The sequence below is a fragment of the Pseudophryne corroboree genome, chromosome 3 (assembly GCF_028390025.1).
Source record: "Pseudophryne corroboree isolate aPseCor3 chromosome 3, aPseCor3.hap2, whole genome shotgun sequence".
In the NCBI taxonomy this organism is placed as follows: Eukaryota; Metazoa; Chordata; class Amphibia; order Anura; family Myobatrachidae; genus Pseudophryne; species Pseudophryne corroboree.
In genome coordinates, this window is record NC_086446.1 from 775,571,373 (window position 1) to 775,595,194 (window position 23,822).

Sequence of the window (23,822 nt, forward strand, 5' to 3'; positions counted from 1 at the left end):
AATCCTATTTCTCACTTGCAGGGCACAGGTTCAGCTTCCTGCCACTAAACTGACACATGGACGCCCTGCACAGTGAGAGAGGATTAAGCATGCAGGTCTGAAAGTACAGCCACAAACCTGCTGGGTTCACAGAATAGCAAAAGAACTTCAGCAGGCTAAATGACTGACTCCAGTATTACTGCTAGGTCTGGATTGGCAGAGTGTAGTACCAAATCTCCAGGCCTATTTGCAGTAAGCAATAACAAATACAAAGCTACACAGTACTGGCTAATTTTCAGGAACTGACTAACCAACAAAGATTCAGCAGCATCTGCTTAATCTGAGAAGAGGCCTTATAAAGCAGGTGCTGTCCACGCCCCACTCAGACCTCACAGACTGTGAGCACAAAAACCAGCACCGGATCCCCTGCCTGTAACCACTGCACAGCAAAAGACCCGAACTGGAGTATCAGCTGCGCTCAGGTTACTCCGCTAGCACTTGTCTCCCGGTTGCCATGACGATGTGGCAGCACAGGGCAGGAGACCCTAACACACAAACAGCACGGATGACCCAACTGAGGTCATAGATCAAAAGATGGACGAAATCTTGCAATTGAAGTGGGAGTTCCGAAGGAGGCACAACCTTACCCTTGCTTCTGTGGGTAATGAACTGACCGGCTGGGTTTCATGGTTGAACCCACGTAATTGGTTCTTAGGTTTAGGAGAATGGTCTCAAAATGTTATCGTTACAGTAGGGAAATTCCTCTTATGTATCCTAGGAGTTGTCATAAAAATTGGATAAATATTCAGATATGTTCGGATTTTAATGAATTGCAAGGGCAGTACCAAATTGATGAGTTTAAGGAGCGAGGGCATTGTAACAACAACTGGTTTAATTTATGACCCATCAATCAAGACAATGTTGTGATAAGACGTGATTCCACAGTCCGTTTCTTTCACCCGTTTCTCCTTTGTACAAAGACATCCACTTGGAAGATTTGATGACCCTTTACACAAACCACTGATGAACTGTGTCACAGACACCTGATGAGCTTTTAGAGACTTTAACTTTTAAGGACACTTGAAGAACTTTGCTTGCCACTTACAGCAAAGATACAGCAATCCGGACAAGACATCGACAAGACTTCAACAAGACGCCCAAAGACGACCACATACATAATCATACGAATGCATTTATAACGCATGTTTCTTATCTTCAGCTCTACGATCTTCAGGTAGTGACACACATAGTCGACAGGTAATATAGGCACATATATTAGCACTCACATATTTTCCCCCTTCATGTATCATCAACTAATGTGCACCCCATTTGTAGGAACTAAAAAAAAGCAGAAAAGAGCTCGGTAGAGTTTGTTAGCCCACTTGCAGACGCTTAGGCCCTCATTCCGAGTTGTTCGCTCTGTGTTTTTCATCGCATCGCAGTGAGAATCCGCTTAGTGCGCATGCGCAATGTTCGCACTGCGACTGCGCCAAGTAATTTTGCTATGAAGAAAGTATTTTTACTCACAGCTTTTTCATCGCTCCGGCGATCGCATTGTGATTGACAGGAAATGGGTGTTACTGGGCGGAAACACGGCGTTTTAGGGGCGTGTGACTGAAAACGCTACCGTTTCCGGAAAAAACGCAGGAGTGGCCGGAGAAACGGTGGGAGTGCCTGGGCGAACGCTGGGTGTGTTTATGACGTCAACCAGGACCGACAAGCACTGAACTGATCGCACAGGCAGAGTAAGTCTGAAGCTACTCTAAAACTGCTACGAGGTTTGTGATCGCAATATTGCGAATACATCGGTCGCACATTTAAGAAGATAAGATTCACTCCCAGTAGGCGTAGGCTTAGCGTGTGTAACTCTGCTACATTCGCCTTGCGAGCGAACAACTCGGAATGAGGGCCTTAGTACGGGATAAGAAGGATTCAATGTATACTTCGCAATACCTCGAAGCTTATTTTAGAACATGTACACACATGCTTTTTACTATCCCACTAGGTCATACATTTTCCCACCTTCTCCTCTCCTCACTACTCCCAATCATAATAAGGTATTTCATGGTAATATATTTTTCTGCTCAATTGTTTAGATAGTGGCAGTTATTGTTGACTGCCAAAGGGTGGACTGTCAAAGTCGAAAAATATTGTGATGCGTATGCCTTGTACTAACCCCATGCACATGCCCGCTGCTCGTGCAACCAGTCTGCCGTGCGTGTACATGTCCGCAATTTGCGTAAGATCGCTCCGGCGATTACGCACGTGATATGCACATTTACGGTAGAGTTTGTGAGCGTGTAGCGGGTGACTCGATCATAACATATTTAACCCAAATAGCGTGTTTTATAGATAATATTCCCATAAACAATGTCAGCAAGTATGTTTAGTGTAAACGGTTCATGGACAGAGGGATTCCTCTTTGCATGATAGGAAGGGTCAGATAAAGGTTGAACGGTGGTGTCTAGTATCCAGCTGTAGAGTATTTTAATGGTAACATTTCGGTGTTGGTTAGGAAGAGATTGTTCGCTCCTGCGTATAGTTATGTACAAAAGTATTTTATAGACATTTACTGTATTTGCTGTTCATTATCCATGCGGCGGGAATCCTGAGGATACCTCCCACCTGAGCAGTTGGAGAAAGACACAACCCACCTGTTCGAACCCACCTATGACCTTTTGTTATAATGCAGAGACACATTCCTGTGTCCAATGAACAATGAGATTATTGGGACCATTGTATTGTTACTGTATGCTGTGTATATAAGGACCACCATTGCTGGGCCAGTCACTCACTCTCTGCAAGGTTTTCACATTGAAGGCTGAGGGCTGGATCCAGGACGCGCTTGCAAATCATTTCCACGTGTGTAAGTTCTCTGTAGCCATTTTGTAATCCTTAGTGTTTGCCATTTATTCTCATTCTGTTTGCTTGTGTTTGCGATCGTTCGCTATTGTTCATATTATTCCTTGTTATTGTGTTTAGATTTTGATGTTAGTTTTGTAGTATATAAACTGTATTGTTTTTCCCCTTTTTACTCTAAAGAATCATGCACGAAGGTGTTAGAGCCGGAGTAGTTTTTAAATCCAAACCAGGTCTTGTGTTTTCACTAGTTACTGTAAAGGGTTTTCTCAATCGCTCAAACAGCTTACACATTATCAAGGTTAATAAGCATTACATCATTGTAGCATTACATTGCCAAGGTTTAGCGTATAAGCATACCCTTACTGTGTGTTGTTAATAAGGTTCACTGTGTATCATTCCGTGAGCGTACGTGTCGCTCGTGCGTCGCGCCCACGGCCTAACATCTGCTACGCTAAGTGCGTACCATTACGGTACTCACTGCGCCAATTGCGTACTTAATCCATAATAAGTATATAGCTTACGTTTAAAGGTAATATTTGACACTAGGTGCTTCATCGCGCCCTACGGGCGCTCTTCACACCGTCGGAAGGGGCTACGCCCCCTTAACCCCTGCACGCCTTTCTGGGGTTCAATATATGGAGTATTAACTGCATTCCTAGTTTTGTTAGTGTTTGAATATTGCATAGTGATAGGGCATCCAATGCTGAAGGGGGCGTAGTCCCTTGCAACAGGAAGGGGTTTGGGGAGTGGGGACCGCGGATAGGGGAGGGGGTATGAAGGCGCTGTGGGTGGGGTAGGAGCAGGGGTGTCGCAGGTGGGGGATGGCAGCTGCAGGGCTGTTGCGGATGGAGGAGGGGTTCCGAAGGCGCTGCAGATGGGGAAGGGGTGGGTGCGGGTGTGCAGTGGATGGGTGAGGTGTCCAGGGGGCGCGGTGGGTGGGGGAGGGGTGGATGCGGGGCTAACGTGGGTGGGGGAGTGGCAGTTGCGGTGCTGTTCAGAATAGTGTAGGCGATGCGGATTTGGAAGGGCCTGCTGCGTGGGTGGGGTAGGGGATCCAAAGGTGCAGCAGGCGGGGGAGAGCCAGATGCGGGGTATGGCGGATGGGGGAGGGGCTGCTGCAGATGGGGGAGGGGTTTGGAAGACACTGCGGGTGGGGTAGGGGGTCTGAAGGCGCAGTGGGTGGGGGTGCCACGGGTGGTGGAGGGGCAGGTGCGGGGGTTTGCGGGGATGGGGAGGGGTCCAGGGGCGCTGCAGGTGGTGGAGCGGCAGATATCAGTGCACATAGTCTCTATGGTAGTTAGTGAGGGTTGGTGATGGTGTGAGAGGGGTGAAGGCCAGTACACAGACAGGCAGTTAGAGAGCAAGATGAGGGTGACAGGGCATAGTGACGGGGAGTACTTAGCAGATATAGGGGTGGGCTACAGGTGTGATGTCACAGTGTGTGTACCTTTGCTCTCATGTGTGAGGTATGTGAGGTATATGTGAGGTATATGTGAGGTATGTGTGAGGTATGTGTGAGGTAAGGATGTGCGGGTCGTGGTGGCCACTAACCTCCAGGCTGCTGCTGTGAGATGGTGACTGCAGAGGGACGGAGCTCAGACCCAGCAGCAATGGGTCGTGGTCAGCATTCCTTCCTGGCCCCATTCCGCCGCACACTGTCCGCCCCGTCTGACGGGCGTCATTCCTCCATCCTGCATGGCAGCGTCAGCTGCTGTGATCGCGGAGCATAGGTAAGCGTCCGGAGCCCTGTGGGCGGGCAAGCATGGTGTTTCCCTGGAGAGGTGCGGCGCGCGTCCTTAGTCTGCAGACGGAGGGAGCTCCGGCCCAGCAGCAATGTTGATTAGTGCGTGTCCCGTCCTGGCGCTGTCCCGCTGCACATGCTCCGCACCGCTTGCCGCTGAGCATGGCAGCCCTTGTCTGTATGCTGCAGATGCTGATCTAGCAGTGCCTGAGCTAGCGTCCTCTCCCTGGGGTGTGGGTGTCAGGCGGCAGGTATGGTGTGTAGGTGGGAGAGGAGCTGTGGGCGGCGACTCGCTGCCTGCAAGTACCCTCCATATCAGCGCTGTTCCCCTCCCTGCAGATAGTGTCAGTGGCCGTGGTGTACTTTTGCTACTGGTGGCCAGGGCCGGTGCTAGGGTGTTCGGCGCCCCCCTGCAAACTATGGGGCATGGCCACACAATAGTACCCCCATTTAAAATTACGCCACAATGTAGCACAATCTTATTCATCTTATACGTAATGCCCCACCCGTAGCAGTAGCGTCCTTAGACGTAATGCCCCACCCGTAGTAGTAGCGTCCATATACGTAATGCCCCCCCAATAGTAGTAGTTTCCTTATACATAATGCCCCCCCAGTAGAAGTAGCAGTTATATGTAATGCTCCCCAACAGTAATAGTAGCGTCCTTATACATAATGCCCCCCCCAGTAGTAGTAGCATCCTTATACATAATGCCCCCCAGTAGTAGTAGCATCCTTATACATAATGCCCCCCCCAGTAGTGGTAGCATCCTAATACATAATGCCCCCCCAATAGTAGTAGTGTCCTTATACATAATGCCCCACCAGTAGTAGTAGCAGTTATATGTAATGCCCCACAACAGTAATAGTAGCATCCTTATACGTAATGCCCCACCCGTAGTAGTAGCGTCCTTATACGTAATGCCCCCCAGTAGTAGTAGCAGTTATATGTAATGCCCCCCAACAGTAATAGTAGCGTCCTTATACGTAATGGCCCCCCAGTAGTAGTAGCATCCTTACATGTAATGCCCTCCCAGTAGTAGTAGCACCGTCCTTATACATAATGCCCCCCAGAAGTAATAGATTCCTTATACATAATGCCCCCCCCAGTAGTAGCATCCTTATATGTAATGCCCCCCAGTATTAGTAGCCTCCTTATACGTAATGTCCCCCTATAGTAGTAGTGTCCTTATACGTAATGCCCCCCCATAGTAGTAGCGTCCTTATACGTAATGCCCCCCTTATAGTAGTAGCGTCCTTATACGTAATGCACCCCTACAGTAGTAGCGTCCTTATACGTAATGCCCCCCTATAGTAGTAGTGTCCTTATATGTAATGCCCCCCCATAGTAGTAGCGTCCTTATACGTAATGCCCCCCCTATAGTAGTAGTGTCCTTATACGTAATGCCCCCCCATAGTAGTAGAGTCCTTATACGTAATGCCCCCCCTATAGTAGTAGCGTCCTTATACGTAATGCCCCCCTATAGTAGTAGCATCCTTATACGTAATGCCCCCCTATAGTAGTAGTGTCCTTATACGTAATGCCCCCCCTATATTAGTAGCGTCCTTATACGTAATGCCCCCCCTATAGTAGTAGCATCCTTATACGTAATGCCCCCCCTATATTAGTAGCGTCCTTATACGTAATGCCCCCCCTATAGTAGTAGTGTCCTTATACGTAATGCCCCCCTATAGAAGTAGCGTCCTTATACGTAATGCCCCCCTATATTAGTAGCGTCCTTATACGTAATGACCCCCCATAGTAGTAGCGTCCTTATACGTAATGCCCCCCTATATTAGTAGCGTCCTTATACGTAATGCACCCCCTATAGTAGTAGCGTCCTTATACGTAATGCCCCCCCTATATTAGTAGCGTCCTTGCATGTAATGGCCCCCCCAGCAGTGGCGTCCATAAAGTGCGCACACACAGACATACCTCACACACACACTTATTCACACATATATACAAACACACACACCCCACCATATATACACACACACACACACACACACACACTATATACACACACACACACACTATATACACACACACACACACACACACATTTCTCTCTCACCCTCCACTTACCAAGTCTGGCTGGCCGTCACTGCAATGCTGATTCCACCACTGTTCAGCTGTCTGGTCCCGTGTAGCTCCGCCCCTCTATTCCGTGTAGCCCCTCCCTCGTGACGCAGTAGCTCCGCACCCTTTTCGGACCCGCTCTGCACAGCACACAGCCCGCTGTCACAGGTGATTGGGGGGGGGGGGAGGGAGGACAGGCACAACAGCCGGCAGCTAGTGGCCATCCTCACCTCCTATACTGTAAGGTAGGGTCTTGCACCTGACTGCTGCTGGCGCTGGGTATGGGGTAGCTCTCTGCAGCAGATGCAGTTGACTCTGTGACTCCGCCCAGCGTTACGAGCACAGAGTCATAGATTAAGGCAAATATATAGGAGATTATCAGGAGACATTCCCTGATGAGGGATAGGGGTCAGTGCCTGATGAGAGGGAGAGATTGAGTAGGTTGGCAATATAGGAACAGGAAAAAGGAGAGATGTAGCTGATGAGGTGGGAGGAAATAGGGTGACCAGGGGAGGATCTGATGAGGGTTATGACTTTAAATCCAGATACAGCGGAAAATATAGTCAGAGTTAATAAGATGGATGGGGAGGGGCAGCTGCAGAGCCGGCCCTGACAAATATGATGCCATAGGCAAGATTTTGGCTGGTAGACCCCCCCCCCTGCTCATTTTGGGGCTCCTTCCTCCTATATTTTAAATAGGATCACTGAACACATTCGGCGCACAGCTCAAAAAAGGGTGTGATATTGCTGGAAAGGATCATGGCCACACAATAGTAACCCCAATTCAAATTATGCCACACAGTAGTGCAACTTTATTCACATTTTATCATGCGATAGTGTCCCTTCTTCACGTTACATCACACAGTAGTAACACTTTACCTTATATACGTTATTTCTCAGTTGTGCCTGTTATTCACATTATATCACACTAAATTTCTACTTATTCATATTTCATCGCGCCATATTGCTCTTTATTCACATTAGACCACACAGTAGTGACATTTCTAAATGTTATGCCACACAGTAGAGTACCTTATACACATAATGCCCCACAATAAGGCATTTATACACAATACCAAACAATAATGCCCCTTACACATATGACACACTTTGTTAATGTCCTTAATATAAACATAATGCCCCTTACACATTATCCCAACCTTTATTAATTAGAGATGAGCGGGTTCGGTTTTACTTGGTTTTACTCGGTTCTCAAAACGGCATCTAATTGGCTCACGGATGTCACATGTTTTGGATAGCCAATAAGATTCAGTTTTGAGAACCGAGTAAAACCGAGTAAAACCGAATCCGCTCATCTCTATTATTAATGCCCTTATACACATAATGAACCTTACACATATGCTGAATACTACTGCACAACCAACCCACCCACACACAGCACTCACATGGCCGCTAATACTGTGACATCTGCCTCTACTTGGCTACATATTTGTTCTCATACATCTTGCCTCAATATGCCATGCAGCAGGAGATGCCTGGCGTGAGTCAGCTGGCAGCTCTGCTAGCGTCAGGCACCTGTTTTGATGAAAATGCATCTTATTTGCATTACTATGTGGCTAAGATGCACAATCAGCTTCTGCTTATTAAAATGATATGCAACATGCCTATATTCTGTGTGCGACTGTGGCTGTATCTGTATATGAAATGCTACGTTACAATGATTTCCAGGAATACACTGTAATGTAGCATTTCCTATGGAGATACATTCGCAGTCACACAGAGAATATAGGCATGCTGCATATCATTTTGATCGGCAGAGGCTGCTTGTGCCCCAAGGCATATCAAATGCACTAGGCATTTCCCTAGTTTGCCTATGCCTACGGCCGGCTCTGGGTAGCTGGGACAGAAGGGGCGTGTTTCTGAGGGTCTGCTTGGATGTAAAGTACTGACTATATAATTAATAACAATTATGCCAAATTCTAAAGCATGACCTACCTCAAGTTCTAGCCCGAAACGTAACAGTAGCTGAAGCATTAATCCAAGCCTAAACTCCCGTTTACCAAAAGGGAAGATGCCTTTGCCTAATATTATTTGCACCAGTGGAGATGAAAGCAAAAAGCTAAAAATATATATCTATTGTTTTCTCCTGAGCTCATTAAGGTCATAAAACACCTCTAAAAGGTTCTGCTTCCTAGAAAATGAAAAGACTGCATTCTAAAGAATATTTCTAAACTATAAATCTGTATTTACCATGATTTGTTTCTGATTAATGCATACAGTCATGTTGAAGTCTTTACCTGTTTTCTTATAAGGAGATAAAGGGTTGGCTGTAAAAGACTTGTGCACGTGTTTGTCCCTAGAATGACACGGTGAAGGTGATTGTCATTTATGGGGAAGACAATGGGTTCCTGTTATCTGAGGACCATATATTCAAGAAATCCATCTATTTCATGGAAATCCTGCAAGAAATTATATTTCCTGATGTAATGATCCCCTACGACTTCAAACTGAATGACGTGAGTAAGAAAATATTCTTCATTCTACAGGGTGCAGAGTAGTGATAGGGAAAGAATAGGGATTCCTCTTATACAGGTGCCATCAACATTGTATTCATACAGTATTCATACAGTGCAGTATGTGTAATTTCAATGAGGCCCAGACTCAGAAAATATTCACCCACAGTAATCTCCTTACAGATTTGAAAATTGCTACTCACATTTATTCCTAGATGTCACTGCACTCTACTTTACTGTACACACAGGGAAATGCATTAAGGCTGTGAGCAATAATAGGCTCATGCAGAGTTAGCGTCAAGTGTGAAATGTGGCCCAAAAGACAAGAGGCATAGTATGCTCAGAGCTTGACGCTCTTCAAGATGATTGTGGAGGCACTGCTGAGACTCAGGGGGTAATTCAGATCTGATTGTAGATGTGCTAAAGTTAGCACATCTACGACCAGTTTTTCAGACATGCGGGGGGACGCCCCTTTCCACCCCGTGACCACCTCTGCCTGTCAATCAGGCAGAGGCGATCACAGCTCTGAGATGCTTTTAGCATCTCACTGGGCTCCCAGAGTGCACATAGGGATTCAGACTGCAATCACTGCTGCTGCAGTGATCCAGTCTGAATTAGGCCCTAAAACGCAAGATCTCTTGTTTGGTTAACATGAGATCCTGAGTTCAAATCTCAGCAGTGCCTCCAGCTGGTGGTTTCCCTGCCTCCGATCCACCCTTTTACTGGTTATAGGTAGCTGCCTTCACAACATTACCACCCCCTATCACTGACTCACCACATTGCTCTGCACCAGATCTTAGTCCCTGCTGCCTCCGGTAAGCACCATCTGAACTCTGCTCTCCTCCTAACAGACTTCCCACTTAAGGCACCTGGAGCTTGACACTTTTTACACTGTCAGAACCCCAGAATGTCTCCTGCCCTCTGCTCACACCACAGTAGTAGTATCTCAAACCGTGGTGCATTCCTATTTCTCACCAAGACTTGATACATCTCCCTAAAAAATAGAGATGTGCGCTGACCCCTGTGTTTTTGTTTTGGGTCTGAATTAATCTTTGTGTTGGGTTTGCAAAAAGACCCTAAAGTGTTTTGCTCAGAATAGGATTTTGGCTTAAAATCAATAATAACAAGATAACAATTACTAAAAATCGATAACAAATCTATTTAAAAAAAAGCCCAGTTAAAATCATGTAATTTCTCTTACATCCTAGAGGATGCTTGGGACTCTGTAAGGACCATGGGGTATAGACGGGCTCCGCAGGAGACATGGGCACTATAAAGAACTTTTAGTAAGGGTGTGCACTGGCTCCTCCCTCTATGCCCCTCCTCCAGACCTCAGTTAGATCCTGTGCCCAGAGGAGATAGGGTACATTACAGGGGAGCTCTACTGAGTTTCTCTGATAAAGAATTTTGTTAGGTTTTTTATTTTCAGGGAGCACTGCTGGCAACAGGCTCCCTGCATCGTGGGACTGAGGAGAGAGAAGCAGACCTACTTAACTGATAGGCTCTGCTTCTTAGGCTACTGGACACCATTAGCTCCAGAGGAAGTCGGAACGCTGGTCTCACCCTGCCATTCGTTCCAGAGCCGCACCGCCGTCCTCCTCGCAGAGCCGGAAGATAGAAGCCGGGTGAGTATGAGAAAAAAAGAAGACTTCAAGGCAGCAGAAGACTTCAGATCTTCACTGAGGTAAGCATGCAGCGGTAACGCTGCGCGCCATTGCTCCCACACACTACACACACTGAAGCAGGCACTGATGGGTGCAGGGCGCAAGGGGGGCGCCCTGGGCAGCAATATAAACATCTGGACTGGCATAATATGACATTAGACTGCGGAGGCAGTTCATGGATGAATCCCCCGCCATTTTTTATATAATTGGGCTGGACCGAAGTCCACCGCTGGAGGGGGGCGAACTAACCAGCGCCATTTTCTCCACAGAGCACAGCAGAGAAGCTGGCTCCCCAGACTCTCGCCGTCTGTACATGGTGACAGAGGGCTGAAAAGAGGGGGGGGCACTTGTAAGGCGCAGTGAGTGTATACAGTATTATATGCTATGACCGAAAACGTTTGAGCTTACCTCTGGATAACTATAATGGACTGTGTTACACAGTCATGTATGCTGTCTGGGCAATAAACTTTTGCTAAATATCTCATTAAGAAAAGACTGGTGAGTGCTCCATTTTTTTGTATCTACAAGTGGATCCCCTGGAGGGTTTTCGTGGAAGACACCCCAGCTGTTGTTCCAGTATTACACGTGAGTGCGACTCTCTCTGTATATATATATATATATATATATATATATATATAAAAAGCGCAATATCTGGGTTTTATTCCAGTGTCAGCGCTATATCTGGGTTTTATTCCAGTGTCAGTTGGCGCTGGGTGTATGCTGGCATACTCTCTCTCTGTCTCTCCAAAGGGCCTTGTTGGGGAACTATCCCCTTATAGATATATCCCTGTGTGTGTGGGGGTGTCGGTACGTGTGTGTCGGCATGTCTAAAGCGGAAATTCGTCCAAGGAGGAGGAGGAGCAGATGATTGGTGTGTCTCCGTCGGCAACTCCGACTCATGATTGGATGGACATGTGGCATATGTTAAATGCAAATGTGACCTTATTGCATAAGAGAATGGACAAAGCAGAGTCCAGGGAAAAAGTAGGGAGTCAATCCACGGATTTGACTGGGCTACAGGGTCCTTATGGGTCTCAAAAACGTCCCCTATCCCAAATAGCAGACACTGGTACCGACACGGATTCTGACTCCAGTGTCGACTACGATGATGCAAAGTTACACCCAAGGGTGGCAAAAAGTATTCAGTATATGATTATTGCAATAAAAGATGTTTTGCATATCACTGATGACCCCTCTGTCCCTGACACGAGGGTATGCATGTATAAGGAAAAGAAACCTGAGGTAACCTTTCCCCCATCTCATGAACTGAACAAAGTATTTGAAAAAGCTTGGGAAACTCCAGACAAAAAACTGCAGATTCTTAAGAGGATTCTTATGGCGTATCCTTTCCCTGTACAGGACAGGGTACGGTGGGAATCCTCGCCCAGGGTGGATAAGGCTTTAACGCGTCTGTCCAAGAAGGTGGCGCTACCGTCTCAAGACACGGCAGCCCACAAGGATCCTGCTGTTCGCAGACGGGAAACTACCTTAAAATCTATTTATACGCATACGGTTGTTTTTGCTCAGGCCGGCAATAGCATCGTCATGGGTATGTAGCGCAGCATGGACAGATACCTTATCAGCTGACATTGATACCCTAGACAGGGATACCATTTTACTGATCTTAGGTCACAATAAAGACGCAGTTTTATATATGAGAGACGCTCAAAGAGACGTTGTGCTGCTGGGTTCCAGAGCCAATGCCATGGCTATTTCTGCGAGACGAGCTCTGTGGACCCGCCAATGGACGGGTGATGCAGACTCAAAGAAGCATATGGAGGTTTTACCTTACAAGGGTGAAGTGTTGTTTTGCGATGGGCATGCGGACCTGGTTTCCACAGCTACCGCGGGTAAATCTACTTTTTTACCTTTTGTTCCCCAACAGCAAAAGAAAACTCCACAGTATCAGATGCAGTCCTTTCGGTCACATAAGTCCAGAAGATGTCGGGGCTCCTCCTTCCTTGCCAGAGGTAAGGGTAGAGGAAAGAGAACGCCTGCTTCAGCTAGTTCCCAGGAGCAGAAGTCCTCCCCGGCTTCTGCAAAATCCACCGCATGACGCTGGGGCTCCACTGAGGGAGTCCGCAACGGTGGGGCCATGTCTTCGACTTTTTAGCCAGATCTGGGTTCGTTCAGACATGGATCCTTGGGCGATGGAATATGTATCCCAAGGCTACAAACTGGAATTCGAAGAGGTGCCCCCTCGCTGATTTTTCAAGTTGGCCTTGCCAGCTTCTCCCCCGGAGAGGGAAGTAGTGTTAGCTGCGATTCAAAAGCTGTGTCAACCGCAAGTGATTGTCAAGGTTCCCCTGGTCCAACAGGGCAAAGGGTACTATTCAACCCTGTTCGTGGTCCCGAAGCTGAATGGTTCGGTCAGACCCATTTTAAATCTAAAATCCCTAAACCTGTACTTGACAAAGTTCAAATTCAAGATGGAATCACTCCGGGCTGTGATATCCAGTGTCGCTGTACAGTACTGTCATTACCAGTTTCAGACGGTGCCGTTTGGGCTTTCCACGGCGCCGAGGATTTTCACCAAGGTGATTGCGGAGATGATGGTGCTCCTGCGCAGGCAGGGAGTCACAATTATCCCATACTTGGATGATCTCCTGATAAAGGCGAGATCGAGAGATCAATTACTGAAGAGCGTGTCACTCTCCCTTAGAGCGCTACAACAACACAGTTGGATTCTCAATCTGCCAAAGTCACAATTGGTTCCAACGACTCGACTATCATTCCTAGGCATGATTCTGGATACGGAACAGAAGAGGGTTTTTCTCCCAATGGAAAAAGCCCAGGACCTCCAGAACATGGTCAGAGACCTGCTAAAACCAAAAAGAGTGTCTGTTCAGCAATGCACTCAAGTTCTGGGAAAATGGTGGCAGTCTACGAGGCCATCCCCTTCGGCAGGTTTCATGTGAGGACTTTTCAGTGGGACCTTCTGGACAAGTGGTCCGGGTCCCATCTACAAATACATCAGAAGATAAGCCTGTCCCCCAGGGCCAGGGTGTCTCTCCTGTGGTGGCTGCAGAGTGCTCACCTTCTAGGGGGTTGCAGGTTCGGCATTCAAGACTGGGTTCTGGTGACCACGGACGCGAGCCTCCGAGGATGGGGAGCAGTCACACAAGGAAGACATTTTCAGAGACTGTGGTCAAGCCAGGAGGCTTGTCTACACATCAACATACTGGAATTGAGGGCCATATACAACGGCCTACGACAAGTGGAGAATCTTCTTTGCGACCTACCGGTTCGGATTCAATCAGACAACGTCACAGCCCAAGGCGGGACAAGGAGCAGAGTGGCAATGGCGGAAGTCACCAGGATTCTTTGCTGGGCGGAAAATCACGTAAGCGTTCTGTCAGCAGTCTTCATTCCGGGAGTGGACAACTGGGAAGCAGACTTCCTCAGCAGACACGATCTCCATCCAGGAGAGTGGGGACTTCATCAAGAAGTTTTTGTAGAGATAACAAGCCTTTGGGGAATTCCTCAAATAGACATGATGGTGTCACGCCTCAACAAGAAACTTCGGAGGTATTGTGCCAGGTCAAGGGACCCTCAGGCAGTAGCAGTGGACGCCCTGGTGACACCATGGGTGTTTCAGTCGGTCTATGTGTTCCCTCCTCTTCCTCTCATCTCAAAAATATTGAGAATCATAAGACGAAAAAGTGTGCAGACAATACTCATTGTTCCAGATTGGCCTCAAAGGGCCTGGTACTCAGATCTTCAGGAAATGCTCACAGAAGATCCGTGGCCTCTTCCTCTCAGGGAGGACCTGTTACAGCAGGGGCCCTGCGTGTTCCAAGACTTACCATGGTTACGTTTGACGGCATGGCGGTTGAACGCCGAATCCTAGCTGGGAAAGGTATTCCGGAGGAAGTCATCCTTACGCTGATTAAGGCTAGGAAGGAGGTGACGGCGAAAAATTATCACCGTATCTGGAGGAAGTATGTATCTTGGTGTGAAACCAAGAATGCTCCTACGGAAGATTTCCATCTGGGCCGGTTTCTCCACTTTCTACAGACAGGAGTGGATATGGGCCTGAAGTTAGGCTCCATTAAGGTACAGATTTCGGCCCTATCTATATTCTTTCAGAAGGAATTGGCTTCTCTCCCAGAAGTCCAGAATTTTGTGAAGGGAGTGCTGCACATCCAGCCTCCTTTTGTGCCCCCAGTGGCACCATGGGACCTTAACATGGTGTTGACATTCCTAAAATCTCACTGGTTTGAACCTCTTCAAATGGTTCAATTAAAATTTCTCACTTGGAAGGTGGTCATGTTATTGGCCTTGGCATCTTCAAGGCGGGTGTCCGACTTGGCAGCCTTGTCTCACAAGAGCCCCTATTTGATTTTCCATGTGGATAGAGCAGAGTTGAGGACCCGTCCTCAATTTTTGCCTAAGGTGGTTTCTTCATTTCATATGAACCAACCTATTGTTGTGCCTGTGGCTACGGGGGACTTGGGGGACTCCAAGTCCCTGGATGTAGTCAGGGCCTTAAAAATGTATGTAGCCAGGACGGCTAGGATTAGTAAAACAGAGGCTCTGTTTGTCCTGTATGCAGCCATCAAGTTTGGTGCTCCTGCTTCTAAGCGTACTATTGCTCGCTGGATCTGTAACACGATTCAGCAGGCTCATTCTACGGCTGGATTGCCGTGACCAGATTTGGTAAAGGTCCATTCCACTAGGAAGGTGGGCTCTTCTTGGGCGGCTGCCCGAGGCGTCTCGGCATTACATCTTTTCCGAGCAGCAACTTGGCCGGGTTCAAACACTTTTGCAAAATTCTACAAGTTTGATACCCTGGCTGATGAGGACCTCGCGTTTGTTCAATCGGTGCTGCAGAGTCATCCGCATTCTCCCGCCTTGTTTGGAGCTTTGGCATAAACCCCATGGTCCTTATGGAGTCCCCAGCATCCTCTAGGACGTAAGAGAAAATAAGATTTTAAACCTACCGGTAAATCTTTTTCTCCTAGTCCGTAGAGGATGCTGGGCGCCCGTCCCAGTGCGGACTAAATCTGCAAGACTTGTATATAGTTGTTGCTTACATAAGGGTTATGTTACAGTTGGGATCGGTCTTTGACTGATACTGTTTTTTGTTCAAACTGTTAACTGGTTGCGTATATTCCAGGTTATACGGTGTGGTTGGTGTGGACTGGTATGAATCTTGCCCTTAGATTAACAAAATCCTTTCCTCATATTGTCCATCTTCTTTGGGCACAGTTTCTCTAACTGAGGTCTGGAGGAGGGTCATAGAGGGAGGAGCAAGTGCACACCCATACTAAAAGTTCTTTATAGTGCCCATGTCTCCTGCGGAGCCCGTCTATACCCCATGGTCCCTACGGAGTCCCCAGCATCCTCTACGGACTAGGAGAAAAAGATTTACTGGTAGGTTTAAAATCTTATTTTTTACAACCCAAAATCCAAATGTAAAATACAATTTCTGAACTGTCAGAGGATCCGAACCAGGACTCAGTTTGGATCAGATCTCCTCAGGAGATGTGGACCGGGTTTGGTTCGGTTCAGATCCACAAAATTCAGGAGGATTCTGATTTCTGGAGAACCAAACTGCACATCTCTGCTATGAAGGGGTTTATAAATTGATAAATTAAAGTGACTTGTATGAGATATGTGTGTTATCCTTTAGACTATTGTGACCAATAGAAGAGTTATTAGCTCAGATTGAGCTTTATGTGACAAGCGCACATCCAAGATGAAATGACAAAAAGACAATGTAGTACATTGGACCAACACAGATGACAGAAAATGTGAGGACAGAACAGAATTCTGTCAGAAGACCTAGGAAATACTGCATTTGTGTGGGCAGTAAGGGGTTGTCAATTGCAGTAGCGTTATCCACAGAAGTAAGAATTGTGTACTGCCAATTAGATGTAGCGGTGATCAAGTCATGGACCACCTCTGGGGAGTGTTAGAACTGTCAGTCTGACTGACAGTATAAGTAATGTAATGATAGGAGCAATATATAGCAATCTCTGAAGAAGACTGGGGTGGAATGGGATTATGGTGATTTTTATTTCAATAGATAGAGAACAGCATGCTTCAATAAGAATGGAAAGATACCCAGTAGAGAGGAAGATTACAAGCCATGGTAGAGAAGAGAGACTGAAGTATATTTGCCTTCTGCCAAATCATCATGGAAAAAGTTATAGAAAACAACCAAATGGTTTACATGAATTCAAGTTTTTAGCATTATATGTTCTTGATATGTCCTTCATTCATTTTTCCTACTAGTTTCTTATTCCAGATCAAGATACGACCTATGCGTGTACATTCCTTCCCATGCCCAAGGTATCTAGCAAACATCATATTATACGGGTAAGCCCCCCCTCCCCCCGCCAAGAATAATAATAATAATTATGTCTTTATATCACTGCACCAATCTGTCACAGCATGTACCTCCTATATTCTCTTTTTCTTGCATGTCCTGCATCTTTTTTGCTTGTTTGTTTAATTTCCACACTATCCTTGTCAATTTCTATGCAATTTCCACCCCCCTCTATCAGGTCCAGCGTTAACCTGGTCTACAGTATGTATTTTTTTTTTGGTTCTCGATGCAGTACGAGCCCATTATCGATCCGGATGCTGCCGACATAGTACATCACATCCTAGTATACGGTTGTGACAACTCCTTAAACTTTACATCAGAGATTGGAGATTGCTACGGAGGTGACTCCAGATATGCAAAGTGTATGAATTCCATGTTTGGTGCGGCAATAGGTGGAGAGGTGAGTGGAATAAACAATATGTTTCTGAGTGTCCTAAATGACTCAGGCTGCCAAATGTCATGGTTCCCCAGAACCATCTTTGTTTTGCCTGTACAAATCTGTAACTTAGAATGTTATCTTTTTCAAGATATTATGCCCCTGGTGCCCCTAACTTACCTGCATATGTAGATATACTATATGGGGAGAAATATAACAGCCTGAGACTTGCAGGCATCGGTGAGTTCCTGGCGAGTCTGCCAGATGGTTTAAAGGGGCTCTCGTTTAAAAGGCAAAACCAGGTTGGATTTGCCATTTAAATGATTGCCCCTTTAAAACATTGGGCTACTACCTTTTCCCCCATGGTCTTAAAACTAATTTGCTTGATTACACAAGGAATAGGGGTGGGAAAGTTGAACTTCATAATGGGTTTCCATAATTTCAAAATATAAAATTAGGTACCCACATCGCCTTAAGTTTATTCAGGTCAACAAATTTACCACATTCTTTCGAATACAACAAATAGTTTGATTAACCTTGACCAGTTTTTCCTGGTTGGTTGTTTATATCATGAATTTAAATTTGTCAGAATGGATCCGACAAGGGCTATTCAATGGAGGGCCAAATCTGCCGTACCCGGGGTCCTGTCCTGCCGCTGACAGCGGTTGCTGGGGGAGGTGATGGTGGCGGGTGGAGCTGGACCACAGCAGGGAGAGCTGAACGGTGGCGGGTGGAGCTGGCGGGCGGCGAGGGGGAAAGTCTGCGGTAGTGGGGGTGATGTCTGCGGAGGCGGAGGAGGCGCTGACGGGTGTGAGGAGCCTGGCCGGGGGACGCCCTGCTCATTCTGATTTTTTTAAAGTCGGATTGAGATTGTTGGGAAGGGGACCAAAAACTGTTGGATTTGGCCCCATTTCCGACAGAAGCACGCGGATCGGCACCTATTCCGCAGATCCACGTGTTTTTCGACAAGTCGGGAATTCCCGACTTGTCGGAAAAAAACTGCTCCTTTTGAATAGGTCGGAACCCCTTGCGACCGAAATCTGTTGGAAGCTGCCATCTTTCCAACAAGACCGCAGCTTCCGACAGCTATTGGATACACCACATAAACAGGATTCTCCTGACAAATTTGAGACACTTTGAAATCTGATTTTATGGAATGATTAATATCCAATTCCCATTCAAGGTGAGTGTAAAGGGTTGTTTATTGTCCTTCCTATTATTAATCTCATATCCTTAAAGCAAATGTGCTATTTTTTATTATTTAATACTTTATTATAATAAATATATACACTTCACTTGAATGGAATCGTCTCTGTGCACTCCTGGCGTAACTAGGCGGACGGAACGCCTAGTTACGCCGGGAGTGCACATTTGCAATGGAGCCGCCTCAGATGAGCGCGTCTCCATCTGTACATAAACAATTGATGCTCATAATGTTCATATACAGGTGAGACTCAGAAAATTTGAATATTGTGCAAAAGTTCATTTATTTCAGTAATTCAAATTAAAAGATGAAACGAATATATTATATAGACTCATTACATGCAAAGTGAGATATTTCAAGTCTTTATTTGTTATAATTTTGATGATTGTGGCTTACAGTTTACGAAAACTCCAAATCCAAAATCTCAGAAAATTTGAATATTACATAAACTCAATAAAAAATAGATTTAAACGACAGAAATGTTGGCACTCTGAAAAGTATAATCATGCATATGTACTCAGTGCTTGGTTTGGGCCCCTTTTGCATGAATTACTGCCTAAATGCAGCGTGGCATGGATTCTATCAGCCTGTGGCACTGCTGAGGTGTTATGGAAGACCAGGATGCTTCAATAGCAGCCTTCAGCTCTTCTGCATTGTTCCGTCTCATGTCTCTCATCTTTCTCTGGGCAATGCCCCATAGAAATGGGGATTCAGGTCAGGCGAGTTTGCTGGCCAATCCAGCACAGTAATCCCACGGTCATTGAACCAGGTTTTGGTACTTTTGGCAGTGTAGGCAGGTGCCAAGTCCTGCTGGAAAATCAAGTCAGCATCTCCATAAAACTTGTCTGCTGAAGGAAGATGAAGTGCTCTAAAATGGCCTGGTAGTCAGCTGCGTTGACTCTGGACTTAATAAAGCACAGTGGACCAACACCAGCAGATGACATGGCTCCCCAAATCAACACAGACTGTGGAAACTTCACACTGGGCTTCAAGCATCTTGGATTGTGTGCCTCTCCATTCTTCCTCCATACTCTGGGACCTTGGTTTCCAAATGAGATGCAAAATTTGCTTTCATCAGAAAAGAGGATTGAGAACAGACCAGTTCTTATTTTCTTTAGCCCAGGTAAGATGCTTCTGGCATTGTTTATTGTTCAGGAACGGCTTGACAAGAGGAATATGACATTTGAAGCCCATGTCCAAGATCCGTGTGTGGTGGCTCTCAGTGCACTAACTCCAGCCTCAGTCCACTCCTTGTGAAGCTCCCCCACACTTTTGAATGACCTTTTCCTGACAATCTTCTCAAGGCTGCGGTCATCCCTGCTGCTTGTTCACCTTTTTCTTCCACACTTTTTCCTTCCACTTAACTTTCTATTAATGTGCTTTGAGAACACCCAACTTCTTTTGCAATTTCCTTTTAAGGCTTACCCTCCTTGTGGAGGGTGTCAATGATGGTTTTCTGCACAAGTGTCAGGGGGAGGCATTTGATATGCCGGCTGTCGGGATCCTGGCGCTCACCATACCGACGCCAGTATCCCGACAGCCGCCATACCGACATCTATTTTTCCTCTTGGGGTGTCCACAACACCCCTGGAGGGAGAATAAATAGCGTGGCGCGCTTAGCGCATTACCTTGCCCACAGCATGGCGAGCGCAGCGAGCCCAAAAGGGTCTCTTTTGTGCTCACCCCGCTGCCGGCATGCCGGCAGTCGGGATCCCAGCACCGGTTTGCTGATAGTCGGGATTCGAAGCGCCGGCATAACATACTACACCCGTCAGGTCAGCAGTCTTCCCCATGAATGTGAATTGTACTGAACTAGTGATGTGCACCGGAAATGTTTCGGGTTTTGTGTTTTGGTTTTGGATTCGGTTCCGCGGCCGTGTTTTTGAATCGGACGCGTTTTGGCAAAACCTCACCGAAAATTTTTTGTCGGATTCGGGTGTGTTTTGGATTCGGGTGTTTTTTTTCAAAAAACCCTAAAAAACAGCTTAAATCATAGAATTTGGGGGTCATTTTGATCCCATAGGATTATTAACCTCAATTACCATAATTTACACTCATTTCCAGTCTATTCTGAACACCTCACACCTCACAATATTATTTTTAGTCCTACAATTTGCACCGAGGTCAATGGATGGCTAAGCTAAGAGACACAAGTGGCCGACACAAATACCTGGCCCATCTAGGAGTGTCACTACAGTGTCAGGCAGGATGGCACTTCAAAAAAATACTCCCCAAACAGCACATGATGCAAAGAAAAAAAGAGGCGCACCAAGGTCGCTGTGTGACTAAGCTAAGCGACACAAGTGGCCGACACAAACACCTGGCCCATCTAGGAGTGGCACTGCAGTGTCAGGCAGGATGGCACTTCAAAAAAATACTCCCCAAAGAGCACATGATGCAAAGAAAAAAAGAGGCGCACCAAGGTCGCTGTGTGACTAAGCTAAACTACACAAGTGGACGACACAAACACCTGGCCCATCTAGGAGTGGCACTGCAGTGTCAGGCAGGATGGCACTTCAAAAAAATAGTCCCCAAACAGCACATGATGCAAAGAAAAAATAGGCGCACCAAGGTCGCTGTGTGACTAAGCTAAGCGACACAAGTGGCCGACACAAACACCTGGCCCATCTAGGAGTGGCACGGCAGTGTCAGGCAGGATGGCACTTCAAAAAAATAGTCCCCAAACAGCACATGATGCAAAGAAAAAAAGAGGCGCACCAAGGTCGCTGTGTGACTAAGCTAAGCGACACAAGTGGCCGACACAAACACCTGGCCCATCTAGGAGTGGCACTGCAGTGTCATGCAGGATGGCACTTCAAAAAAATAGTCCCCAAACAGCACATGATGCAAAGAAAAAAAGAGGAGCACCAAGGTCACTGTGTAACTAAGCTAAACAACACAAGTGGATGACACAAACACCTGGCCCATTTAGGAGTGGCACTGCAGTGTCAGGCAGGATGGCACTTCAATAAAATAGTCCCCAAACAGCACATGATGCAAAGAAAAAAAGAGGCGCACCAAGGTCGCTGGATGGCTAAGCTAAGCGACACAAGTGGCCGACACAAACACCTGGCCCATCTAGGAGTGGCACTGCAGTGTCAGGCAGGATGGCACTTCAAAAAAATAGTCCCCAAACAGCACATGATGCAAAGAAAAAAAGAGGCGCACCAAGGTCGCTGTGTGACTAAGCTAAGCGACACAAGTGGCCGACACAAACACCTGGCCCATCTAGGAGTGGCACTGCAGTGTCAGGCAGGATGGCACTTCAAAAAAATAGTCCCCAAACAGCACATGATGCAAAGAAAAAAAGAGGCACACCAAGGTCGCTGGATGGCTAAGCTAAGCGACACAAGTGGCCGACACAAACACCTGGCCCATCTAGGAGTGGCACTGCAGTGTCAGGCAGGATGGCACTTCAAAAAAATAGTCCCCAAATAGCACATGATGCAAAGAAAAAAAGAGGCGCATCAAGGTCACTGTGTGACTAAGCTAAACTACACAAGTGGACGACACAAATACCTGGCCCATCTAGGAGTGGCACTGCAGTGTCAGGCAGGATGGCACTTCAAAAAAATAGTCCCCAAACAGCACATGATGCAAAGACAAAAAGAGGCGCACCAAGGTCGCTGTGTGACTAAGCTAAACAACACAAGTGGCCGACAAAAACACCTGGCCCATCTAGGAGTGGCACTGCAGTGTCAGGCAGGATGGCACTTCAAAAAAATAGTCCCCAAACAGCACATGATGCAAAGAAAAAAAGAGGCGCACCAAGGTCGCTGTGTGACTAAGCTAAGCAACACAAGTGGCCGACACAAACACCTGGCCCATCTAGGAGTGGCACTGCAGTGTCAGGCAGGATGGCACTTCAAAAAAATAGTCCCCAAACAGCACATGATGCAAAAAAAAAAAGAGGAGCACCAAGGTCACTGTGTAACTAAGCTAAACGACACAAGTGGATGACACAAACACCTGGCCCATTTAGGAGTGGCACTGCAGTGTCAGGCAGGATGGCACTTCAATAAAATAGTCCCCAAACAGCACATGATGCAAAGAAAAAAAGAGGCGCACCAAGGACGCTGGATGGCTAAGCTAAGCGACACAAGTGGCCGACACAAACACCTGGCCCATATAGGAGTGGCACTGCAGTGTCAGGCAGGATGGCACTTCAAAAAAATAGTCCCCAAACAGCACATGATGCAAAGAAAAAAAGAGGCGCACCAAGGTCGCTGTGTGACTAAGCTAAGCGACACAAGTGGCCGACACAAACACCTGGCCCATCTAGGAGTGGCACTGCAGTGTCATGCAGGATGGCACTTCAAAAAAATAGTCCCCAAACAGCACATGATGCAAAGAAAAAAAGAGGAGCACCAAGGTCGCTGGATGGCTAAGCTAAGCGACACAAGTGGCCGACACAAACACCTGGCCCATCTAGGAGTGGCACTGCAGTGTCAGGCAGGATGGCACTTCAAAAAAATAGTCCCCAAACAGCACATGATGCAAAGAAAAAAAGAGGCGCACCAAGGTCGCTGTGTGACTAAGCTAAGCGACACAAGTGGCCGACACAAACACCTGGCCCATCTAGGAGTGGCACGGCAGTGTCAGGCAGGATGGCACTTCAAAAAAATAGTCCCCAAACAGCACATGATGCAAAGAAAAAAAGAGGCGCACCAAGGTCGCTGTGTGACTAAGCTAAGCGACACAAGTGGCCGACACAAACACCTGGCCCATCTAGGAGTGGCACTGCAGTGTCATGCAGGATGGCACTTCAAAAAAATAGTCCCCAAACAGCACATGATGCAAAGAAAAAAAGAGGAGCACCAAGGTCACTGTGTAACTAAGCTAAACAACACAAGTGGATGACACAAACACCTGGCCCATTTAGGAGTGGCACTGCAGTGTCAGGCAGGATGGCACTTCAATAAAATAGTCCCCAAACAGCACATGATGCAAAGAAAAAAAGAGGCGCACCAAGGTCGCTGGATGGCTAAGCTAAGCGACACAAGTGGCCGACACAAACACCTGGCCCATCTAGGAGTGGCACTGCAGTGTCAGGCAGGATGGCACTTCAAAAAAATAGTCCCCAAACAGCACATGATGCAAAGAAAAAA

The 23,822-nt window shown here is 46.9% G+C and overlaps 2 protein-coding genes across 2 annotated transcripts in view; both read left to right on the plus strand.

Moving 5' to 3' along the window:
* Positions 1-23,822, plus strand: part of LOC135056863 (DBH-like monooxygenase protein 2) — a 404,570-nt gene that overhangs the window by 284,941 nt on the left and 95,807 nt on the right. The window lies entirely within an intron of this gene.
* LOC135056864 (DBH-like monooxygenase protein 2) overlaps positions 1-23,822 on the plus strand; it is a 93,274-nt gene that overhangs the window by 42,338 nt on the left and 27,114 nt on the right. Inside the window, exons 3-5 of the mRNA XM_063962537.1 lie at positions 8,984-9,139; positions 17,041-17,124; positions 17,367-17,534. Coding sequence (XP_063818607.1) covers positions 9,074-9,139; positions 17,041-17,124; positions 17,367-17,534 — 318 coding nt within the window. The 5' untranslated portion in view covers positions 8,984-9,073. The remainder of the gene's footprint in view (positions 1-8,983; positions 9,140-17,040; positions 17,125-17,366; positions 17,535-23,822) is intronic.